The 25,319-nt window shown below is 47.7% G+C and overlaps 1 protein-coding gene across 1 annotated transcript in view; it reads right to left on the reverse strand.

The window, feature by feature from the left end:
* Positions 1-25,319, reverse strand: part of ADGRF5 (adhesion G protein-coupled receptor F5) — a 61,570-nt gene that overhangs the window by 17,704 nt on the left and 18,547 nt on the right. Inside the window, exons 5-14 of the mRNA XM_060257770.1 lie at positions 20,630-20,739; positions 18,451-18,509; positions 16,156-16,301; positions 14,162-14,374; positions 12,493-12,708; positions 11,608-11,772; positions 10,523-10,744; positions 6,373-6,597; positions 5,570-5,722; positions 1,767-1,954 (exon numbers count right to left, since the gene is read on the reverse strand). Coding sequence (XP_060113753.1) covers positions 1,767-1,954; positions 5,570-5,722; positions 6,373-6,597; positions 10,523-10,744; positions 11,608-11,772; positions 12,493-12,708; positions 14,162-14,374; positions 16,156-16,301; positions 18,451-18,509; positions 20,630-20,739 — 1,697 coding nt within the window. The remainder of the gene's footprint in view (positions 1-1,766; positions 1,955-5,569; positions 5,723-6,372; positions 6,598-10,522; positions 10,745-11,607; positions 11,773-12,492; positions 12,709-14,161; positions 14,375-16,155; positions 16,302-18,450; positions 18,510-20,629; positions 20,740-25,319) is intronic.

Below are 25,319 nucleotides of genomic sequence, written 5' to 3' on the forward strand. Positions count from 1 at the left end.
TTATATTGTTGTATATACCGTCACTCCATTTTTATTATTGTATATAGCCTCCAGCTCACACATTTTTGCCTTAGCTCAGGAAAAATGGCCCCAGAGCACAATAATTTATGCCGTAGCTCACAGATTTCATGCCAGGAGCTCACAAAGTAGAATTTTTGCTCACAAGACTCTGAAGCTTAGAGGGAACATCCTAAGCTAAATCATGCAATACGCCTAGAACATTCTCTTAGCCACAAAGTGTCAGGAAACCATTTCTAGAGAGGAAGGTAAAGGCACGCCTATTAACTTTGCTTCCCAGTACTCAGTAGATTCGGACTGGTCACCATTTCTCCAATTGTCACCTTGTTTCTGGCATGTAGGTTGAATAGGGTTGCCAAGTCCAATTCAAGAAATATCTGGGGACTTTGGGGGTGGAGCCAGAAGACCTTAGGGGTGGAGCCAAGATCAAGGCTGTGGCAAGCATAATTGAACTCCAAAGGGAGTTCTGGCCATCACATTTAAAGGGACGGCACACCTTTTCAATTCCTTCCTTCCATAGGAAATAAGGAAGGATAGGGGCACCTTCTTTTGGGGCTCATAGAATTGGACCCCCTGGTCCAATCTTTTTGAAACTTGGGGGGGTATTTTGGGGAGAGGCACTAGATGCTATACTGAAAATTTGGGGATTAGATTCTGCTGAGGCCCCTCCCCTCCCACACCTCACCCTCCCTAGGTTCTGCCCCTAAATCTCCAGGAATTCCATAACTTGGAGCTGACAACCCTACTTCTCTTCCTTGAACAGCTGCATGGCAGACAAACATCATGTAGACCAAAGCAGGGCTTTTTTTGCAGCAGGAAGTTCTTTCCATATTAGGCCACACACCCATGATGTAGCTATTCCTCCAAGAGCAGGGGTGGCAAAACTTGGTTAAGAAAGAGCCACACATAATAAACATCGGATGTCTGAGAGCTGCAAGATAGGAAGGAAGGAAGGAAGGAAGGAAGGAAGGAAGGAAGGAAGGAAGGAAGGAAGGAAGGAAGGAAGGAAGGAAGGAAGGAAGGAAGGAAGGAAGGAAAACAGATGGGAGAGGGAGACATGGAACGAAAATAGCATTAACTTTAAATGCATCCTCCAAGCTGCTGGCTGGCTTGGCTTGGAGGAATGTTTTAAAGAGACGATGCCTTCTCCAAGCCTGCTGATGGGATAGTGGGGACTTTGAGAACCACGTAATATGTGTGAAAGAGCCACATGTTTTTTTGCCATATATCAAAGGTGTTTTGCCATATATCAAAGGAATCACTCAGATGGGAAAACTTATGAAGAAACACAACCTACAAACTGTATTCAGACCCACCAGAAAAATAAAACTGATGCTACAATCAGCAAAAGACAGAACCTCCTCAGGAAAGCTCCTCTATTAGCATGTCACAGCCTGTGAAGCTCCTACAAGATAATGACTCAGCCCTACCCCACCTTCCTGAGTAGATATAAATTACCTGCCTACCATCTTCTTTTCACTTTGACCCAGAGCAAACTCCAGTTTTCTGGGTTATGGCTCTGAGGATGCCAGTCACAGTTGCTGGCAAAATGTCAGGTCTCACAATGCCAAGGCCATGGCCATACAGCCCAGAAAATCGACAAGAACTAATAAACTCCGGCTGTGAAAACCTTCGACAACATATAGTAAAATCTTCAGTTCCTTTCGAGGGTCAATTATTCACGTATGTAGGATTCCCCCCCACAAAAAAAAAGAAATTACGAAAAAGTGACCAAGATTTGTTCTTACCTCAGCACCAAGGAGAAGATTATTTACTGTGACAGACAGACAGCTGTTTTGAGCAATGACCCAGATATGATTACACGTGTAAGTGATGTTTCCTCGGACGCTACTGTTGTTCCCCTTGCAAGGTTTTACGATCTTTGTTCCATTTACCCCAACACCGACGTCCGAGGAGTTACATGTTAAGGCGTTTTCTGCCAAAGAAGAGAGAAAGAGAAAAGTAAATCTCATCTCGTATCAGAAGACATGAAGCAAACCTCCCTTTGTTTTTCCTCATAGGGCACTTGTGCTTTGAACTCTTAACAGTTGCCTGACATACATAAATTCAGCAGGTTAATGTAAGAACATAAGAAGCGCCCTGAACGTATGTATGAAGCCGCCTTATACTGAATCAGACCCTCGGTCCATCAAAGTCAGTATTGTCTACTCAGATTGGCAGTGGTTCTCCAGGGTCTCAAACTGAGGTTTTTCACGCCTACTTGCCTGGACCCTTCTTAGTTGGAGATGCCAGGTATTGAACCTGGGACCTTCTGCTTACCAAGCAGATGCTCTACCACTGAACCACCATCCCTCCCTTTCTGACCGGCAGGGAGACAGTTAATCCCTGCTGGATTAGACTAGTGGTTTAGCTAGTCCAGAGATCCTCAACATGGTACTTGTAGGTGGCACAGCACCAGCTGAAACTTTTTCCAGCACCCGCCAAGTGTTTTTAGGAAGCGGGTGGAGCCAGGCAGGGCTTCTGCCCAGAAAGTCGTCCGATTGCTATGCAGATTTTAAAAAAACATCGTTTTGGCAGCAACTTCCACACAGCACTTGGAACTGCACTGTTTCACTGAAGTTAAGCTACAGCAGCCATTTTGTGACTGGCTCTGCTTCCTGCTGCAACCATTTTGCAGCAGCTGTTTTGTTGCTGCGGCCGCTGTGCCGTGTCAGAATTCACTAGGGTTGCCAAGTCCTCTTCAAGTTCCGGTGGGGATTTTCGCGCATGTGACGAAATGACGTCACCCGGAAGTGACTTAATCAAAATGATGGCGCATACACGTGGGGCCACTCTCGGTGTCTCTGGGTTTTCCAGACACTCTAGCCATTTGGGAGGTTAAAACTCTATAGTACCTATAGATAGCCAGTTTGGTGTAGTGGTTAAATGTGAGAACTCTTATCTGGGAGAACTGGGTTTGATTCCCCACTCCTCCACTTGCAGCTGCTGGAATGGCCTTGGGTCAGCCAGAGCCCTGGCAGAGGTTGTCCTTGAAAGGGCAGCTGCTGTGAGAGCCCTCTCAGCCCCACCCACCTCACAGGGTGACTGTTGTGGGGGAGGAAGGTAAAGAAGATTGTGAGCCGCTCTGAGACTCTTCGGAGTGGAGGGCGGGATATAAATCCAATATCTTCTTCTTCTTCTACCATAGAGTTTTACCTCTGAAATGGCTAGAGCATCTGGGAAAACCATAGAGTTTTCCTAGAAATGCCTAGAGTGGCCCCCATGTGTGCACCCCCATTTTGATGACATCACTTCAGACGACACAGGGGGAGGTTCCCCCTGCCGGCCCAACGTGGGCCGGTGGGTTGGGAACCTCCCGGGCAGGGACTTGGCAGCCCTAGAATTCACAATGGGCCTACAAGCTCAAAAATGTTGGAGACCCCTGATTGGCTGATAACAGACGGGTGGCTTAAGCCGCCCCAGGGACAGCAGGCAGGCGGATCTACAAAGCGTGTCTACATGTGCCCATCCGCCTAGCATCCCAATCCCACATGTAATAATAATATAATAATAATAATAATAATATTTTATTTGTATCCCGCCCTCCCCGCCGAAGCAGGCTCAGGGCGGCTAACAGGACATGGTATGCACCATGATTTTACATAAAACAATTTTAAAATACAGTTAATAAATACATTTAGAAACAGTTACATAAAAATTTAAAACTACAATAAATTAAGGTGCTATATTCAATAGATGTTCCTTTTATAAGCACAGTCCTACCCACAAGCAAATAAACACCCTATATTTCTTCCACCAAAGCAATTTTGCTGCCAAAGAGCCCTACCCAGCAAGAAGATCCAATATTGGGACCATCCTGAGGAAACTAATCACTCTATGGCCAAGGCTGAAATGCTCTATTTTCTTTGGAAAAATTATTCATGGAACCCAATGAGAGTAAACATGCATCTGATTGTACTATGAACACAGAAATGGAACATTAGGGAATGAGTTGGATCCCACAGATCTTCTCTATTAGCAGAAGACTTTTCGTCCAGTGAAGGACTTCCTCTTCACAAAATGTTTGGAGCACCCAGCATCATGAGGAGACTCATTTCACCAAAAAGAAAGCATCTCTGATAATTGAACAGATCCATGAAATCAAACCTTGTCACTCTCTCTAAGATTTGGTGCATGTAGCCTGTCCTGAGCCAGTTTGAAGCCGCCTCAGAAAGGTACCACTGACAAAGCGGTACCTAAATTCTGAGGCAGCTCTGAGGTGCTTTCCCAGCTATCTGGATGGCCGGAAAGTGCCCGAGGAGTGGCCGACATGTGCCATGAGCACTCTAGACGCTCCTCCAGGGCACATGCAGCCCATCCCTGTTCTGGCCAGCTCACTTCCAGGGCAGCTTGATGCAACCCTGAGCCAGCCGTCTGCTTTTGGCCATCTAGTCCAACATCCTGGTTCAAGAAGCGGCCCAGCTACTGCTCTGGAGGGCCAGCAAAAAGGGAATAGAGGCCAAGGCCTTTCCCTGGCGTTGACTCCTAGCCCTGGCATCCAGAGGTTTGCTTCCAGATGTTATGGCCATCTCTGCCCTAAGAAAAGCTTCACCTTCTACAATTCATTAATATAGGTGGCTGTTAAATCCTTTAATAGCTATCTTCCCTTGGTCCCTGTCTCTATGTAGTGGACAGTGATATAACGGATAATTGATCTGCAGGTATCCGGGGGCTGTTTTTTGAGATAGAGGCATCACATTTGCAGCACAGCATCCAGTGCCTCTCCTCAAAACCACCCCCAAGTTTAAAAAAAAAAACTCCCCAAAAAGGTGCCCCTAATCCTTCATTATTTCCAAATAGAGGGAAGACATTTAAAAGGTGCGTAGTCACTTTAAATGTGATGGCCAGCACTCCCTTTGGAGTTCAGTTATGCTTGTCACAACCTTGCTCCTGGCTCCACCCCCAATGTCTCCTGGCTCCTCCCCCAAAGTCCCCAGATATTTCTTGAATTGGACCTGGCAACGCTAGATTCATGGGCTTTGATTTTGTGCTGCATTATTATGACTCTAACAGCCCGATGGCGCAGAGTGGTAAAGCTGCAGTACTGTAGTCCAAGCTCTCTGCTCATGACCTGAGTTCGATCCTGGCGGAAGTTGGGTTCACATAGCTGGCTCAAGGTTGACTCATCCTTCCAAGGTCAGTAAAATGAATACCCAGCTTGCTGGGGGGGAAGTGTAGATGACTGGGGAAGGCGATGGCAAACCACCCTGTAAAAAGTCTGCTGTGAAAATGTTGTGATGCGACGTCACCCCAGAGTTGGAAATAACCGGTGCTTGAACAGGAGACTATCTTTACCTTTTATTATGTCTCTGATACAGAAAAGCTAGCTAGCTGCCTAGGACTTCTGAAGGGCACATCTATATCCATCCAGAACCCATGTGAAGAGGCTGTGTGGACTTAGCATGCCAGCACAGTGTCTGCAAGGGTTATGGATCTCTGGGGTGCAAATGAAGCATGCATGGGAGACTGTGCAGGATAGACAAAACCGTAACCCCAGGAAAATTTTCACTGGGAAATCCTCCGTCTTGCCCCCATTCATTCTCTTACTTACTTGGTGCAAGTGTTAAATTCATAGGAGAGCTCTGAACGCTTCCACCGATTTGGTTTCTGAATGTACAAGATGCAAAAAAAGCCTTTTCGTGGCCACAGTTGTCATAACTGAGCATTTTTACGTAGCAGATGAAGCTGCCTTCTTGCCTTTGGCCTGCGGAGAAAGATGTCGCACAGAGATGAAGTCAGAGAATGATCAGCCCAGAGATACAAAGTTGGGCATGCCTGAATGGGGACGCAGAGCAGTGCTGGATTAAACCCCGTGGAGGCCCTGAGGCAATCAAAATCTCGCAAATTATCTCAGAGTCTGAGCACCCGCCCCACTTCCCACGGCCCCTGCTGCAGCCTGCAGCCACCTTCTCAAAAGCCCCTTTGACTAAGCTGCAGGGGAGAGGCAGAGAGAGGCAAACTTGGCGACGATAGCAGCAGCCGCACCAAGCAAGTCAGGCAAAGAGCGGCTCAGTTGCTGGCTGCGTGTGCGGGCTGGGAGGGCTGCAAGCAGGGGGGAAATGGGGGGGGGAGCCGGCCCGGGGCCCCTAAAGGCATAAGGGCCCATAGGCCTGTGCCTACTTTTCCTAATTGTTAATCCGGCTCTGCTGGCTCAAACCTGGACTGGACTTGGATTTTGCTAATGACTGCACCCAGCCCGTGACTCCAGGGGAATGGCAAGCTTAGCCCCTCCCCATCTGTAGTAGCAGCTCTTAGTAAAACAAAACAAAACCAAAAACAAGTGGTCTGTTGAGTATTTTTTTAAAAAAAGGGTTTCAAGAGAAGTGACGGCGCAGCCCTTGCACTCCCTCCTACCGTCTGGACTACTGGGATCGCTTTGGTCAACATGGAATGTCACTGTGTAATTCTCGCTTCTGCCGGTGGCCACGCAGCACTTCAACATTTGATTCCCTGAGCACGGGATGACGACTTCGATGGGATCTCGGATGATGTCTTGTTTCAGGGGCAAAGGGAACACTTCCACTGCCTGACGCGCAGAACTCTTCAGAGACTCTTGGAAGAAGGTACAAGTATAGGTGCCTAAAAAACAAACAAACTTCAAAACCAAAAATATGGATTTTGACACTTCGTCCTGAAGTGAAGAAACCAGCAAACAGTGAGACTGATTCCCCACTAGGCTCGTTCTGGCGTCGGAGTCTCCTCTCCTCCCCCCCACAACACTTCTGTCTGATTTCCACACCCTGCCTTTTTCCTGCAGCAAGCAGAAACCGGTTTTCAGAGGATCTTGCTTGCCATGGTAAAGAGGCGAGGAAAGAGCGAGGAGAGCCAGTTTGGTGTAGTGGTGAAGTGTGTGAACTCTTATCTGGGAGAACCAGGTTTGATTCCCCACTCCTCCACTTGCATCTGCTGGAATGGCCTTGGGTCAGCCATAGCTCTCGCAGAGGTTGTCCTTGAAAGGGCAGCTTCTGTGAGAGCCCTCTCAGCCCCACCCACCTCACAGGGTGTCTGTTGTGGGGGGAGAAGATATAGACGATTGTGAGCCGCTCTGAGTCTCTGATTCAGAGAGAAGGGTGGGGTATAAATCTGCAGTCTTCTTATTCTTCTTGCAGCCCCATGACATCTTGTGCAAAATTGGATGGAAGTGTCGTGGAGAAAAGAACCCTGACACCGGAACAAGCCTAATAGGGAATCAGTCTGAGGCAGTTCAAGCACATCGCTTGACCTGCAGTTCACCTTCAGGGAAGCATACATGAACACATGGAGCTAATTTACACAGAATCAGACCACTGGTCCATCAAGGTCCGTGTTGTCTACTCAGACTGGCAGCGGCTCTCCGGGGTGTTTCAGCTTGAGGTCCGTCACATCACCTCCTGCCTGGTCCTTTTAACCAGAGGTGCTGAAGATTGAACCTGGGACCTTCTGTAAGCCAAGCAGAGGCTCTACCACTCAGTCTCAGCCCCTTCTGAAATAAAACTCACAACCAGGGGTGGAATTCTAGCAGGAGCTCCTTTGCCTATTAGGCCACACTCCTAATGTAGCCAATCCTCTTGGAGCTTACAAAAAAGAGCCTTGTGAGCTCTTGGAGGATTGGCTACAGCAGGGGTGTGCGGTCTAATAGGCAGAGGAGCTCCTGCTAGAGTTCCACCCCTGCTCACAACTGCCTTATATCCCCAAGTTTTAAGCTACTGAACATATGAAGCAGCCTTGAAATGAGTTGGGCCATCTCTGTCTGTCAGGGTCAGCGTTGTCTTCTCTGACTTTGCAGCAGCTCTTCTAAGGCTGTGGCAAGTTTCACAAGGGTTAGCAGGTCCTACCTGGCAGCTGGCGGGGTGATCCTTGGGCCTTTCCAGAATCTTCTCCTGTGTGCGCTTTTGCGAGCGCAGCATTATGATGTCACCAGGAAGTGATGTCATCATTATGTTGATGTTGGAGGTGTGTGATGGTCTAGTTTTTGGCAAAACTCTATGATTTGTACCTGATTTTACCACAGAGTTTTGCCAAAAAACTACAGTGTTGCTGCACGACGTGGGTGACGTGTTGACATCACCTCCGGGCCAGCTGGGGGTTGGATTTTCACCCACCACCAGTGTCCCCCCTAAGCTGAGTTAGTGTGAAATAGCCCACAGCTATTTAGCCTCCAGCTCACACAATTTTGTCGCAGCTCAGGAAGGAAGACCCCAGAGCACCATAATTGATGCAGCAGCTCACAACTTTAAGGCCAGCAGCTCTCAAAGTAGAATTTTTGCTCACAAGACTCTGCAGCTTAGAGAGAACATTGCCCACCAGCCAGCCATCTGGCTGGCAGTGGGGAAGCAACCCCACAAAAGCGGGGGTTCCCCTGCCCCTAGTGAGAGTCTGGCAACCCTATATTTCCCGTCACCTCCAACCTGATCCTTTTAGCTAGAGATGCCAAAGAAAGAATTTGGGGACTCCTGCAAGCAAAGCAGGTGCTTTGCCACTGATTCACAGAACGTCTCCTAATATACATGCAGGTGGTTCTTCAAATTGCCAGGGCTGCGCTGATTTTCAGACTCTAGACCAGGAGTGGCCAAACTCGCTTAACATCTGCACAGAATAAATGTCAGGTGTTTGAGAGCCACAAGACATGAATATCGGATGTTTGAGAGGCTGCAAGACAAGGAAGGAAGGCAAATAGATGGGAAGGGAGGTGGAGATGGAGGTGGAAAGAAATCATTTAACTTCAAACGCATTCTGCAAGCCATCGGCTAGCTTGGCTTGGAGAAGTGATTTAAAGACACAAATGCCTTCTCCAAGCCGGCCAATGGGGTGGGTGGGGCCTTCAAGAGCCACACAATATGTGTGGAAGAGCCACAGGTGACCCCTGAGCCACAGTTTGGCCACCCCTGCTCTGGACAGACCTTTCCCTCCCCACTTTTAAACGGTTATGTGTACTTCAGCTGTGAATCTACAGTTTGCTGCCCATCCCACCCCACTGAGCCACAGTTCTAGACTTCTGCCCAGTCCTGAAAACCGGGGCACAAAGAAGGTTTTCCTTGCCGCGTTACTTATATCCAGGGGTCATTTTGTAGAAAAAAAAGTGCCGGAGCTCATTAGCACAACTCATTTGCATATGCTGCCACTAGGGTTGCCAAGTCCAATTCAAGAAATATCTGGGGACTTTGGGGGTGGAGCCAGGAGACATTGGGGTGGAGCCAAGATCAAGGCTGTGACAAGCATAACTGAACTCCAAGGGAGTTCTGGCCATCACATTTAAAGAGAGCACACCTTTTCAATGCCTTCCTTCCATAGGAAATATTGAAGGATAGGGGGACCTTCTTTGGGGGCTCATAGAATTGGACCCCGTGGTCCAATCTTTTTGAAACTTGGGGAGTATTTTGGGGAGAGGCACTAGATGCTATACTGAAAATTTGGTGACTCTACCTCAAAAAACAGCCCCCCCAATCCCCCGAAACCTGAGGATCAATTATCCATTATTTTCTATGGGAATAAATCTCCATAGGGAATAATAGAGTTCCCGCAGACATTTCCCTCCCCTCCTCCTGCTTTCTGATGACCCTGAAGTGGGAGGAGGGCCTCCAAACCGGGAGATCCCCTGCCCCCACCTGGAGATTGGCAACCCTAGCTGCAACACACATCACTGGAAGGTGGACTAAATGACATCAGCTCAGCATCTACCTCAAAATGGTTCTTGGATTAGAACTGTCATCATAAAACTTTACTCTCATCATACTTTTTAAATGACTTTCTCCAGTGTGGCCACAGTGGCATGAGGAAGATTTCCATCTGCCTGCTTGATATGTTTTGGCTATTTTCCCATTTTTTTATGGAGAAAAATATTAGAAAGTTTGTCGAATCTTAGAGTTCTGCAAAATTCTCACAGGGGGTTTGAACAATGGAGCCCAGAAGCAAGTTTTTTTGGGGGTGGGGGGGAGGGTGAGAAAGAAAGCACAATGAAGTTTAGAAGTTCTGGCGCTCCGCTCCTGTGAGCTCCTGCCCAAAATGAGAAGAAGAACAAGAAGAAGACAGCAGATTTATACCCTGTCCTTCTCTTTGAATCAGAGTCTCAGAGCGGCTTACAATCTCCTTTATCTCCTTCCCCCACAACAGATACCCTGTGAGGTGAGTGGGGCTGAGAGAGCTCTCCCAGAAGGTGCCCTTTCAAGGACAACCTCTGCCAGAACTATGGCTGACCCAAGACCATGCCAGCAGGTGCAAGTGGAGGAGTGGGGAATCAAACCCTGTTCTCCCAGATAAGAGAGCTATGGCTGTCCCAAGGCTATTCCAGCAGCTGCAAGTGGAGGAGTAGGGAATCAAACCTGATTCTCCCAGATAAAGTCCGCACACTTAACCACTACACCAAACTGGCTCTCCCAGATAAGAGTCCGCACACTTAACCACTACACCAAACTGGCTCTCACACCAAACTGGCTCTGCTTATATCACTGTGAGGCCTGCTTATATCACTGCGATCTTCCATTTTTGTTTAGACCAACAACAGCAGAGTGACCCCCATTTTACTCACCTGCCCAATTCTGGTCAGCCCTGCGTACATCCAGAACAGACTCCGCTCCATTTGGGGTCTTTGTGGTCGTGTACCACAGGCTGCTGATATCTTGCACGGGGTTTCCATTTTGGATTTCCCAGCTGATGTGGTCATAATTGCTGATGTCACTGTGGCACCTCAGGGAGAAATTGGCCCCTTCTGAAACGCGGCCGTTTGTGCTTGACATGAGAGTCACATTTGCTGGCGAAACATAAAACATGCGAGATTCTCTTTAGGTTCTGATCAGAACAGTGTCACAGGTCAGATGTTGCTCCTTTGGGTTCTATAGACAAAACCTGGGCTTTTTTTGTAGCAGGAACTCCTTTGCATATTAGGCCACACACCACTGATATAGCCAATCCTCCAAGAGCTTACAGTAGGCCCTGTAAGAAAAGCCCTGTAAGCTCTAGGAGGATTGGCTACATCAGGGGTGTGTGGCCTCATATGCAAAGGAGCTCCTGCTACAAAACAAAGCCCTGACTACACCATATTAGCATATTAACCAGCAGCAATTATGCAAATACCACGTTGTCCAAATGGTTCATTCCAGGGGTGGAATTCTAGCAGGAGCTCCTTTGCATATGAGGCCACACACCCCTGATGTAGCCAGACTTCCTGGAGCTTACAAAAAGCTCCTTTGCATATTAGGCCACACACCCCTGATGTAGCCAGTCCTGTAAGCTCTTGGAGGATTGGCTACATCAGGGGTGTGTGGTCTGATACGCAAAGGAGCTCTTGCTAGAATTCCACCCCTGGTTCATTCTCAGCCTAGTTGTGGTGGAAAGTGCTGTAAAGTTGCAGCCGACATGGCAACCCTGTAAGGTTTTCAAGACGTGTTTTGCCTGTGCCTAAGGACCCCAGACTTCCTTGGTGGTCTCCCTTCCAAGTACTTACCAGGGCTGTCCTAGCTTAGCTTCCAGGATCTGATAAGATGGGGTTAGCCTGGGCCCATTCGAACCCCAGCACAGCATTTCATTTTTCCTGGGGTGATATTTCTGCTGATTGCCTCCAGCTCTGGACAGATGGGACCTGGGTCAATGTAGCCGACCCAAAGGAATGCTTACCCTTGCGCAAATACTTCACGGCGATGTGTTTACTCTGGCGGGCACCATCCGTCGTGCTCACTTCACAGGTATAAGTCGTGATGGTCCCCGACTTGTCTGCTGGGCACTGAGACTCATTGGCCTGCAGCACGTACTGAGTGCAGTTCAGGGTGGAATAGTTAGTTCCTGTGACAAAGTGACACAATTGGGATGAAAATCAGTGAGTGAGCCATCTTTGGTCTGGTGACCATTTTGACTTTGGGGCAGTGATGATAAGTGAGCGGCAGTGCTGAAGAAGAAGTTGTATTTATATTCTACCCTTCACTCTGAAACTCAGAGTGGTTCACAATCTCCTTTACCTTCCTCCCCCAGAACAAACACCCTGTGAGGTTGGTGGGGCTGAGAGAGCTCTTACAGCAGCTGCCCTTTCAAGGACAACTCCTACGAAAGTTATAGCTGACCCATGGCCATTCCAGCAGTTGCAAGTGGAAGAGTGAGGAATCGAACCTGGTTCTCCCAGATAAGAGTCTGCGCAGTTCACCGCTACACCAAACTGGCTCTCCTTATTTGCTTCAAGAAGGTAGCAGCAAGCACCACCAATCAGGGTTGGCTCCACCCACCACCCTGTGAACCATCTCTGTTTTTACTGTTTTGCCTCTGGCAGCAGCGCCGCCCCACCCAGCAAGCACGTCAGGCCCAGATGAGTAGATTTTCTAAAACCAAAACCAGAGATCGAGGTGCACGCGTTACTCAAGCACTTCTGTTTTGATACTCATTGCCAGACTGTGCATCCTCTGAGGATGCTGGTCACAGCTGCTGGCGAAACGTCAGGCACTACTATGCCACGACCATGGCCACACAGCCCGGAAAACCTGCCACAACTAAAGAGGTGATCTTGTTTCCTACCTGAAATATTGATGGCGCCATTCGATTTCCAATGAACGGTGAAGAAACTCATTTCTGTATCAACGCAGCAGCTCAACTCTCTCTTTTCCCCATTGCACACCATTGTAACGTCCTCGGACTTCATGAGTTGGATTAAAGAAACGTTGATGTTACCCTCTGCTGTGTGCATCATCATTGGCGAAGTATTGTGTTCAGTAAAAGTGCAACGATACTCTCCTGCAACAAGAACAAAATGGATGACTGACCAATGGGTTTCCTCCCCCCGTTCCCTAAATTTTTGGGGATTCAATGACCCGTCTGTTAACCTCCCAGCTTGCCTTTTCTCTACAAGGCAGCTTGTGGTGGAACAAGCACCGGATCTCTGTCAGCACACTTGTAATGTCGACGCAACAACACTAAATAAGTCTCTCTGGTATTTCCATACCTAGAGTCAGTAACCTTAAGAATCCTTATCCCTGATATAATGTAAAACAAGAAGAGCTGCTAGAAGGGGTTACGCTAGAGTTGTCAGGTCCAATTCAAGAAATATCTGAGGACTTTGGGGGTAGAACCAGGACACATTGGGAGTGGAGCGAGGAGCAAGGTTGTGATAAGCATAACTGAACTTCAAAGGGAGTTCTGGCCATCACATTTAAAGGGACAGTTATAGCTGACCCATGGCCATTCCAGCAGTTGCAAGTGGAAGAGTGAGGAATCGAACCTGGTTCTCCCAGATAAGAGAACCCTTCCCTCCACTGGAAATAAGGAAGGATAGGGGCACCTACTTTTGGGGCTCATAAGATTAGACCCCCTGGTCCGATCTTTTTGAAACTTGGGGGTTGTTTTGAGGAGAGGCACCGGATGCTATGCTGCAAATTTGGTGCCTCTTTCGCAAAAAAACAGCCCCCTCCAGAGCCCCAGATACTGGCAGATCAATTCTCCATTATACCCTATGGAAATTGGTCTCCATAGGGAATTATGGAGTGCCCAGCAGATATTTTCCTCCCCCCCGCTATCTGATGACCCTGAAGCAGGGGGAGGGCCTCAAAACCAGGGGGTCCTCCTTCCCCCGACTGGGGGATTGGCAACCCCAGGTTACACTGAGGAGAGGCAGACTAAAGTTGTGAAGTCGTCAGCTACTGACACTATCAGCTATTGAATTGTCCACAAATGGAAGGTAACTGCAGGGAGCTAGTGGAGAGGGGGAGGGAACACAGAGATTTTTCTCTAGGTGGCTCCCAGAGAGCCCCCACTGTCTTTGGGAGCTTCCACATGGTACAAAATGAAGCCAGAGTCAAGAAAAAACTTCTCAGGGGGACTTCATCTGTCCTGATACCTTACGTGTGCAGCACCCCAAAGTCCTAGCAACCTAAAACAACGACAAAATCTAGCGACATCTTAAAGAATAACAACCAGGGGTGGAATTCCAGCAAGAGCTCCTTTGCATATTAGGCCACACGCCCTGATGTAGCCAATCCTCCAAGAGCTTACAAGGCTCTTTTCTGTAAGCTCTTGAAGGATTGGCTACATCAGGGGTGTGTGGCCTAATATGCCAAGGAGCTCCTGCTAGAATTCCACTCCTGATAACAACAAAGAGGCCAGTAGAAAAGCTGACCAGCAATGAAGACAGAAGACAGAGGAGGTAAGCAGAGAACCGCATCCTGCTATTTTGCTCAGCGTTTCTATTTACCAGACTCATTCAGCAAGATGTTTCGGATTTTCAGCGTGGAGATGGACTTCCCATTCGAATGTCCGCTCGTTATGGAGTGCCTGCCGCTGCTGGAGATGGAACTTCCTTGGAAAGACCAAGTCACGTTGCTCGAGTTGGCTCTCGACTCACACCTCATGGTTACTGTGTCCCCCTTGAAAATGGGTCTGGGCAAAATAGAGATGTTTGTTCCACCTGGAGATGTAAAATAAGAAGTCTTCAAAACCAGTGGCAAATGATTACCATACTCTGATTTTTAAAAATGACATAGAGTCCAACTAACCCAGAATAACTAATATGTCCTTCACATGTGGGCCTGATCAGAACATATCTGGGTGAGGTGGGACCCTTTAAAATGACTTATCTGAAACTTTTTTATGCTGCCTTTCCACCAAATCAGAATCCCCAAGGTGGCAAACATTAAAAACATTAGGACCATCAGGCCTCTTTTTGTATATTAGGAACTCCTTTGCATATTAGGCCACACCTCCTTGATGTAGCCAATCCTCCTGGAGTTTACAGTAGGCCCTCTAAGAGGAGCCCTGTAAGCTCTTGGAGGATTGGCTACATCAGGGGGGCATGGCCTGATATGTAAAGGAGTTCCTGCTACAAAAATGGCCTGAGAACCATTAAAATAACATCTAAATTATAAAAAAAATCAGTTAAAAACACACATCAACAAACAGTATTAGAATGAGGGAGGCGGGTCAGTAACCGTCAGGGCATTTTTTGTAGCAGGAACTCCTTTGCATATTAGGCCACATCCCCCTGGTGTAGCCAATCCTCCACGAGATTACAGTAGGCCTTATAAGAAGAGCCCTGTAAGCTCTTGGAGGATTGGCTACATCAGGAGGCTGTGGCCTAATATGCAAAGGAGTTCCTGCTACAAAAAAAAGCCCTGGTAACAGTTATTGGGGTTATACCGAACAAAACAAGAAAGTCTTCTTCTGCTGGCAGAAGTCACTAATAGAGGGAGACAGAGGATAGACTTTCCATTCCATTAAGAGCAGATTTACAACACACTTGTGGGGCTCAGGTGTTGGCCACCCATTTGCTGTTCATGGAGTGTGTCCAGGTGGTTTGTGTAGGTAGCCATGACACATGAACATGCGAAGCTGTCTTCTGCTAAATTAGATGGGTGGTCCATCTTGGTGAATGTTATCTGCTTCGACTACCAACACCTCTCCATCATCTCAGGTGGGAACAGGCTTGCTCTCTGAACCTGATGGGACCTGCCCATGCTTGTGTTCTTTGTTTGGAGAGAAGAAAGGTGTCGGTCCCGCCATTCCTCGCCCTGGAATGCTCTGTCAGAAGACACCAGGGCCTCTGAGAATCTTGTACAGTTTCACAGGGCCCGTAAGGCAGATGTTTTGGCAAGCTTTTGTGTAAGGACCAGGGGTGGAATTTTAGCAGGAGCTCCTTTGCATACTAGGCCACACACCCCTGATGTAGCCAATCCTTCAAGAGCTTACAAGGCTCTTTTTTGTAAGCTCTTGGAGGATTGGCTACATCAGGGGGTGTGGCCTAATATGCAAAGGAGCTCCTGCTAGAATTCCACCCCTAGTAAGGACAGCAACGGTTGCTGTGCTGGTACCTCTCTCCTTTGCCCTTGATAGGGGTCCCCCCATCCCCGATGAGGGCTTCTAGTGTCCTGGCCCCACTGGTGGACCTCCTGATGGCACCTGGTTTTTTTGGCCACTGTGTGATACAGAGTGTTGGACTGGATGGGCCATTGGCCTGATCCAACATGGCTTCTCTTATGTTCTTATGTAATGTTCAGAAACCTATTCAACAGCACTTTAAGGTGCCATCGGGATTTAATTTGCTTTAGTCTAAATGTTTTATTTGTTATATGTACGTATTTTTATTCCGTTGTACACCGCCTAGAGTCCGACAACAGTTGGGATGGGGCGAGTCATTAAGTTCAATTAATTAATAAATAATATACATTACAGCAATCAGATCATCAACATTACCATAGATTTCCACTGAAGGGCTCCGAAAGGAGGTTGGATCTAACTTGTAGGAGCTATTTAAGGCGGCGGCCACTTTCCCGCTTGCTTTTTCAACCGGTATAGCCCTCGCTGATGTTACCTCATAATCAACCACGGTGCTTCCACTCCTAGAGAGGCAGAAACATCAGGCACGGTTGGTTCATATTTCATGGCGTAATCAAGAGTACCTCGTGGTTTTTCAACAAAAAGGATTTCACACCAGCTCCTTGCATCTGCCTGTCTCTCTGCTCATTGGCTGTGGTTGGGCCCCCCACCTGTTCCTTCAATCAAGGTGGCAGCAGCAGCTGCTATTGCTGCTCATACTGGCAGGGTAGTAACCAGGGCCTTTTTTTTGTAGCAGGAGCACCTTTGCATATTAGGCCACACCTCCCTGATGTAGCCAATCCTCCAGGAGCTTACAGAGCTCTTAGTACAGGGCCTACTGTTAGCTCTAAGAGGATTGGCTACATCAGGGGGTGTGGCTTAATATGCAAAGGAACTCCTGCTAGAATTTCACCCGTGATATTAGGCCACACCCCCTGATGTAGCCAATCCTCCTGGAGCTTACAGGGCTCTTAGTACAGGGCCTACTGCAAGCTCCCAGAGGATTGGCTACATCAGGGGGTGTGGCTTAATATGCAAAGGAACTCCTGCTAGAATTCCACCCGTGAATGTAGCCACACCCCCTAATGTAGCCAATCCTCCTGGAGCTTACAGGGCTCTTAGTACAGGTTCTACTGCAAGATCCCGGAGGATTGGCTACATCTCAGAGGGTGTGGCCTAATATGCAAAGGAGTTCCTGCTACAAAAAAAGCCCTGGTAGTAACCTTGGTGGTGGGGGTCAGCACTCAGGCCCTCGGCTTATTGGGACTTTCCCTGGTGGCCTCAATGGCCAATCTTCTGCCCACCATTGATTCCTCCTACTGTCCGTTTCACGCTGACCTGGATGGCCCAGGCTAGCTTGATCTCATCAGATCTTGGAAGCAAAGTACTCCTTATGCTTCTATGGCAGGCAAACGCTGCTATAGTAACCAAATATCCCAATGTACATACTTGTCGAAGTAAACATGCCGCACTATCATTAAAATGCTATTTAGACTCAGGGGTCATTTTGTAGAAAAACAGGTGGTGGAGCTCATCCAGGGATGGTCATGCAGCTGCATCTACTATTCAATGGACAAGGTGGGGAGGCAGAGGGGGAACTGTCAGAAAAGTTCAGGAGCTGTGCTCCTGTGAGCTCCTGCTGAATTCAAGGTCTGTTTTTTGTTGTTGTTCAGTAACACAGTCGAGTCCGACTCTTTGCAACCCCATGGACTAGGTCACGCCAGGCCCTCCTGTCTTCCACCATCCTCCGAAGTCCGCTCAAATTTGTGTTTGTTACATCAGTAACGCTGTCCAGCCATCTCATCTTTTGCCATCCCCTTCTTCTTTTGCCCTCTGTCTTTCCCAGCATCAGGATCTTCTCCAGGGAGCACTCCCTTCTCATTGGGTGGCCAAAGGATTTGAGCTTCAGCTTCAGCATCTGACCTTCCAGGGAACAGTCAGGGTTGATTTCCCTTAGGACTGATTGTTTTGATCTTCTTGCAGTCCAAGGGACTCTCAAGAGTCTTCTCCAGCACCACAGATCAAAAACATCTATTCTTCTGCGCTCGGCCTTCCTTATGGTCCAGCTCTCACATCCATACATTACTACTGGGAATACCATCGCTTTGACTATACAGACTTTTGTTGGCAGGCTGATGTCTCTACTTTTTATTATACTGCCCACGTTCGCCATAGCTGTCCTCTCAAGGAGCGAACGGCCTGTTTAGAATAGTGTATATGCTGTCTGCTGACCTTTCCCTCCAGTGCTTCCCCCATTTAAACATTTAAGTGTTCAATAATTTGGACAGTGTTATTTTATTGCATGAAAGAGCCCTGTGGCACAGAGTGGAAAAGCTGCAGTACTGCAGTCCAAGCTTTGCTCATGACCTGAGTTCGATCCCTGGTGGAAGCTGGGTTCAGGTAGCCAGCTCGAGGTTGACTCAGCCTTCCATCCTTCTGAGGTCGGTAAAATGAGTCCCCAGCTTGCTGAGGGAAAAGTGTAGATGATTGGGGAAGGCAATGGCAAACTACTCCGTAAAAAGTTTGAGGTGAAAATGTGAAAGCAATGTCACCCCAGAGTTGGAAATGACTGGTTCTTGCACAGGGGATTACCTTTACCTTTTTTATTTTATTGCATTCCCTCCGGTAACCTTCTCAAAGGTAATAAGTAAGAAGACACATTTTCTTCCTTACCTGAACTCTGTAACGTTTGCACTTATGAAGCCGTATAACGTTTTGTAACCCACAGTAAACTGGAAAAGAATAATAAACACTTTAAATAAATTGCTGAGGCAATTCAAACTATACAGAAATAGGATTCTTGCCTTGATTTCATTCAAGGCGTACTTTATTGCCCTAGAGGAAACCACATTATTCCATAACTTGGTTTCAGACGTTCTTCTGATCCAGCAGAATTCTAATGTTTCCACCACCACCACCACCCCCCCTGTAAAAAATGCTGGTTCTGAAACGATCCATTACAACTCCATTAAAAGGACGTATGTTGGAATTCTGAAATTCATATCCTCACCTTGTAATTAACAAATTAGACCACTCTCCCCAACAAGGGCTTTGGGCCTTTTCAGGCAAGGGTTTGGGGCCTTTTCAGGTAGGCTTCCCAATCCCCAGGTCCCAGAGGGGGATCCCCTGGTTTTACAGGCCCCGCCTCCACAGCTATCATGCACCTCCATGAACGATTCCCATAGGGAATGATGGGGAATTGATCCGCGGGTATGGTGGGCTCTGGGGGGGGCTGTTTTTTGAGATAGAGGCACCAAATTTTCAGTATAGCATCTAGTGGCTCTCCGCAAAATACCCCCCAAGTTTCAAAAAGTTTGGACCAAGGGGTCCAATTCTATGAGCCTCAAAAGAAGGTGTCCCTAGCCTTCATTATTTCCTATGGAAGGAAGGCATTTAAAAAGGTGTGCAGTCCCTTTAAATGTGATGGCCAGAACTCTCTTTGGAGTTCAATGATGCTTGTCACACCCTTGTTCCTGGCTCCACCCCCAAAGTCCCCAGATATTTCTTGAATTGGACTTGGCAACCCTATTTTCAGGTCTATTTCCAAATCTGCAAACTTTAAACATCCCACCCCCCACCATCTCCCTGCCACTAGGCAAACTAGACAATTGCCTAGGGCACCAGCCTTCTGGGGGCGCTGAATTGAGCGCCCTCCCATGTGACTTGGTGACGTTATCAGTGCGGGGAGGGGGGTGCCAGAAGTTAGCCTTGCGTAGGGTGCCGGACAGTCTAGGGCAGGGGTGTCAAACTTATTTGTTATGAGGGCCAGATCTGACAGAAATTAGACCTTGTTGGGCTGGGCCAGGCTGTGTCGGGCCTAGGGTTACCAAGTCCATTGGAAATAATGAAGGATAGGGGCATCTTCTTTTGGGACTCATAGAATTGGACCCACTGGTCCAATCTTTTTGAAACTTGGGGGGTATTTTGGGAAGAGGTACTGGATGCTATACTGAAAATTTGGTGCCTCTACCTCAAAAAACAGCCCCCACAGAGCCCCAGATACCGACGGATCAATTCTCCATTATTTCCTATGGGAATAAATCTCCATAGGGAATAATACATCCCCCCCCCCCCCGCCCTGCTTTCTGATGACCCTGAAGAGGGGGGAGGGCTTCTAAACCAGGGGATCCCCTGCCCCCACCTGGGGAGTGGCAACCCTAGTCGGGCCGGGCCGGGCCATGTGTGTACCTATTTAAGATTAGCTAGCAGATATATGAACTTTTAAAAGGACACAGACAAACACGACTAAATATTGTTTTAAAATTAAAACATGCTTAAAACATTAGCACTCAGTCTTAAAGGAGCTTTCGTTGTATATCTCCCATGGAATCCAGGGAACTGGGCAAAGGAAGCTCTGGCTCTTTCCCTCCTTCCCCAGGGGACCAGGAGGGGGAGGAGCCTCAGCCAATGGAGGAAGAGGCTTTGCTCTGTAGCTGCTGTGCGATTAACCAGGCCTTGCAAAGCAAGCTGTGATGCAAAAGGAAGCAAGAGAGAGGGAGAAGGAAGCAGACAAGATCCAGTAGCTCAGTTGTTAAATTGTATCTAAATGTGATGGCCAGAACTCCCTTCAGAGTTCCAACAGTGCTTGTCACACCCTTGCTCCTGGCTCCACCCCCAAAAGTCCCCAGATATTTCTTGAATTGGACCTGGCAACCCTATTCTGCCAGGAAAGCTCGCTGAATGGCCTTGGTTTAGTCACACACTTTGCGCCTGACCTACCTCACTGGGATGCTGTGAGGATAAACAGAAGAGAGGAACACCATTTTGAGTCCGTATTGGGGAAAATGGCGGGGTATAAATAAATAAAAATACAACACACTGGGTGGAAATTATCTTTAGATTTCAGACATACCGCACGCTCCAGGTCTCTTTTGTATTGCTGATACATCTCTGAGGATGGATTCTTGAGAGCATTCTGAAAGGGTATGTTGAGTCGAACAAACATTTTTCTTGTGTAGATTTCTGTGATGGAAAAGAAGAGGAGGAAAGCTGTAATGGTTATGAATAAAAAACTGTTTTACAATAACATCCTTTCAATCCCTGGCCATTTTTTCACTATACCATCATCGCTTCGTTCAGCCTCCCAAGATATTCTGATAGTCCCCGGCCCAAGAGATGCCCACCTTGCCTCTACCAAGGTCAGGACTTTCTCGGTGCTGGCCCCGACCTGGTGGAATCAGCTCCCTATGGAGATCCGGGGCCTACTTGGCTTGCTGGCCTTTCATAGGGCCTACAAAATGGAGCTGTTTCGCCAGGTCTTTGGATGAGGCAGCGGGCATCTATTTATTGATCGGTTGGCCTCCCCACTACTGCTCTGCTGCACTACTGTACTGTGATGCTGTATTGCGGTACTATTTTGTGCTACACCACCTTGCTGTCATGTCATCTTGCTGAAACATCTTGCTGCACTTTGATGTCATTGGTTTTATTAAGATTTTATTGTGATTTTATTTCTATTTGCTGTACTCCGCTCTGAGCCCCCAGTGGGGGAATGGGAGGTAAATAAACAAATAATAATAATAATCGGAGGCGGCATGACGCTTTTCAGAAGGAGGACAACCGTCTCAGCTTGAAACTTAGAGCCCAAAATCAGAAGAAAAGCAGCAATGGTGTACGTAAGGGTTGCCAATCGCCAGGTGGGGGCAGGGGATCCCCTGGTTTGGAGGCCCTCCCCCTGCTTCAGGGTCATCAGAAAGCGGGGTGGGGGGAGGAAAATGTCTGCCAGGAACTCCATTCTTCCCTATGGAGACCGATTCCCATATGGCATAAAGGAGAATTGATCCATGGGTATCTGGGGCTCCGGGGGGGGGGGGGGTGTGCTGTTTTTTGAGTTAGAGGCACCACATTTTCAGCATAGCATCTGGTGCCTATCTTCAAAACACCTTCCAAGTTTCAAAAAGACCAGACCGGGGGGTCCAATTCTATGAGCCCCCAAAGAAGGTGCCCCTGTCCTTCATTATTTCCAAATGGAGAGAAAGCATTTAAAAGGTGTGCGGTCCCTTTAAATGTGATGGCCAGAACTCCCTTTGGTGTTCAGTTATGCTTGTCACACCCTTGCCACACCTCCACCCCTCGAAGTCTCCTGGCTCCACCCCCAGTATCCAGGGTTGTCACCCTCCTGGTGGTATATGTAACAAGGAAAAGGGATCACAGTTAATGGGACATTAAAATTAATTATAAAGAAAATAAGAGCAAATGACCATCTAAAGAACAGCTTGCTGAATATATTCATAGAGGGCTACAGGCCAGCAAACTCCAGAAGGCATGAGCATCTGGTTAAACGAATCAGTTTGAACTGGCTCTAGGTCCTATATAGTGAATGTGATTTTAAAACCTGTGGTATAATTTATTGTATGGATCGATGTTGTTAGCCGCCCTGAGCCTGCTTCGGCGGGGAGGGCGGGATATAAATAAAATATTATTATTATTATTATTATTATTATTATTATTATTATTATTATTATTATTATTATTATTATTATTATTATTATTATTATTATTATTATTATTATATGACAAATATACACACTTAAGTGTCTTGGAGTGATTGAGAGAAAAGATGTGGTAAGAAGAATTATGAACATTTGGTTGGTACTAGTGGCTGTTACACCTGGAAAAAACATAGAAAGGCAGTACTCCCGAGGAAGTCTACTGATGAAATGGGCCTATATCCGGGTGCTCGTAGACTTTTGTTGCAATATGGGAATGTGAATACTGGACCTCTATTACAACATGAAGTACGCAAAATTTACAATATGAAATATATGAATGGATATTTAAATTGGACGTTTATTACAACATGAAGTATGTAAAATTTAAAATGTGGAGCATTAAAATATATGGAGGTGTTTAAATGGTTACAATAAACTTTGTTTATCATCACAGTAGTTGTTTAACTCCCATTGCTTGACCCTCCTGGTGGTGGCTGGAGATCTCCTACTATTACAATTGATCTCCAGCTTGGCACCCCAGGCAGACTCATGCCCTGCTGCCCCCCTCCGAGGTGCCTCCTTCTCCTCCCCTTCCCTACCAGGTCCATATCAATACCTGGGAAGGGGCGGTGGAGCACCACGCTTCCCCGGCTCTTTAAACCCCCCGCCCCCACTGATCAGCTGATCGGTGGGTAAAACGGCACCAGAGGCTCGCGGCTCCTATGCCAGCCCTCAAGCACGATCACTATCAGTGCGGGGTTGAGGAGACAGGCCAGCAACAGCAGGAAGGATGAGCGAGCCACTGAAAGAGCCGCTGCTGCCTCCCCCCCCCCTCCTTCCTTCCCACGCAATCCAGGAAGGAAGAAAGGGGGGAGGAGGCAGTGGCAGCCGCTCTTTCAGAGGCTCACTCATCCTTCCCACTGCTGCTGGCCTGTCCCCTCAACCCCACACCAGAGGCCCAGCATAGCAGCTGCAAGCCTCCAGCGCCGTTTCACCCAGTGATCAGCTGATCGACGGGAGGGCTTTAAAGCAGGGGTGTCAAACTCATTTGTTATGAGGGCCGGATCTGACATAAATGAGACCTTGGCGGGCCGGGCTGGGCCACATTGGGCCGGGCTAGGGCATGAGTGTACCTATTTAAGATTAGATCACAGAGATATGAACTTTTTAAAGGGCACAGACAGACATGACTAAAGATTTTTTTTTAAAAATCCTTAAAATAAAACATGCTTAAAACATTAGCATTTGTTGGTCTTAAAGGTGCTTTCTTTGTATTTCTCCCGTGGGATCCAGGGAACTAGGAAGCTCTGGCTCTTTCCCTCCTTCCCCAGGGGACCAGGAGGGGGAGGAGCCTCAACCAATGGAGAAAATCGAGGTTCTGCTCTGTGGCTCCTGTGCGATTGAGCAAGCCTTGCAAAGCAAGTTGAGATGCAGAAGGAAGCAAGAGAGGGAGAAGGAAACAAACAAGAGCCAGTTGCTTGGGGGCCTGAGAGGAGCCCTCTGGGGGCCTGATTTGTCCCCTGGGACTCATAATTTGACACCCCTGCATTAAAGAGCCCGGGAAGCGCAGCGCTCCATCACCCCTTCCCAGGCACTGAAATGGACCTGGTGGGGGAGGGAGGGAGGAGGAGGCTGGAGAGCACAGGCAAAGGAGGGATTTGCCTAGGGGGAGGGAGGAAGGCTGAATTTGGCATCCCCGCCCTGCCAGCACCCTAAGCCAATGCCTAATTTGCGTAGTGGGCAAACCAGCCCTGTCTCCAAGTGACAGAGATCCATGGCTGCTTTGGAAGGCGGACTCTATGGTTTTATACCCAACAGAAGTCCCTCCCCTCCCCAAACCCCGCCCTCCTGAGGCTCCGCCCCCAAAATCTCCAGGTATTTCCCAACACAGAAGTGTCAACCCTAGCAAGTATTCCTGATCCTCCCTGTTTCCCATTTAAGGGGATATGCTGTCAAAAAAAATTACAAAGATGATCTGGTAACAAGAGAATGAAATGTTGACTTACAAAATACAAAAATAGAAGCACATCTTACATGAAGAAGACTGCAGATTTATACCCCACCCTTCTTTCTGAATCAGACACTCTGAACGGCTTACAATCTCCTATATCTTCTCCCCCCTCAACAGACACCCTGTGAGGTGGGTGGGGCTGAGAGAGCTCTCCCAGAAGCTGCCCTTTCAAGGACATCTCTGCAAGAGCTATGGCTAACCCAAGGCCATTCCAGCAGGTGCAAGTGGAGGAGTGGGGAATCAAACCCGGTTCTCCCAGATAAGAGTCCGCGCACTTAACCACTACACCAAACTGGCTTGCCATAGTCATGTAGAAACATTGTTGGAATACAAATTATTTACAATCCAGCCATTATAGAGTTAACTGTTTGTTTACCTGACAGAGGAAGTGATTTATTGTAACCCAATCCTGAACTGAGTCTTCTAAGCCGAGAAACATGTAAACATAGCATTGATCAGAAAGGGCATTAGGTGTGAAAAGCTTTGATGTTGTATGCAAGCTGAATTGCTTTTTTCCCTGTTCTCAGTGTTTTCTGCGAAGAAGAAGCTAGACAAAGGGTTGTATAATCCATAGCCATGTAGAGATCAGACATAGTTAGACTAGCTGGTAAGCTAAGTTGTATTTTCTTTTTATCCCAAGTATCATATCCTTGGGAGAGCCGGTTTGGTGTAGTGGTTAAGTGTGCGGACTCTTATCTGGGAGAACCGGGTTTGATTCCCCACTCCTCCACTTGCACCTGCTAGCATGGCCTTGGGTCAGCCATAGCTCTGGCAGAGGTTGTCCTTGAAAGGGCAGCTGCTGTGAGAGCCCTCTCCAGCCCCACCCACCTCACAGGGTGACTGTTGTGGGGGAGGAAGGTAAAGGAGATTGTGAGCCGCTCTGAGACTCTTCGGAGTGGAGGGCGGGATATAAATCCAATATCATCATCATCATCCTGATGTTTTCTAGTAAACTTTACTTCTTTTGATAAGCTTAAGCCTCAACTCCAATTATTGCCACTCCACACCTCTGAATTTTCAAGTATCTCCAACAAACATTTAACTGATTGTGAACAGATGACATTTTAAAAAAGACTAACTTGCTACAGCTCCAAGCCCAG

Source organism: Heteronotia binoei, chromosome 1 (assembly GCF_032191835.1).
Source record: "Heteronotia binoei isolate CCM8104 ecotype False Entrance Well chromosome 1, APGP_CSIRO_Hbin_v1, whole genome shotgun sequence".
In the NCBI taxonomy this organism is placed as follows: Eukaryota; Metazoa; Chordata; class Lepidosauria; order Squamata; family Gekkonidae; genus Heteronotia; species Heteronotia binoei.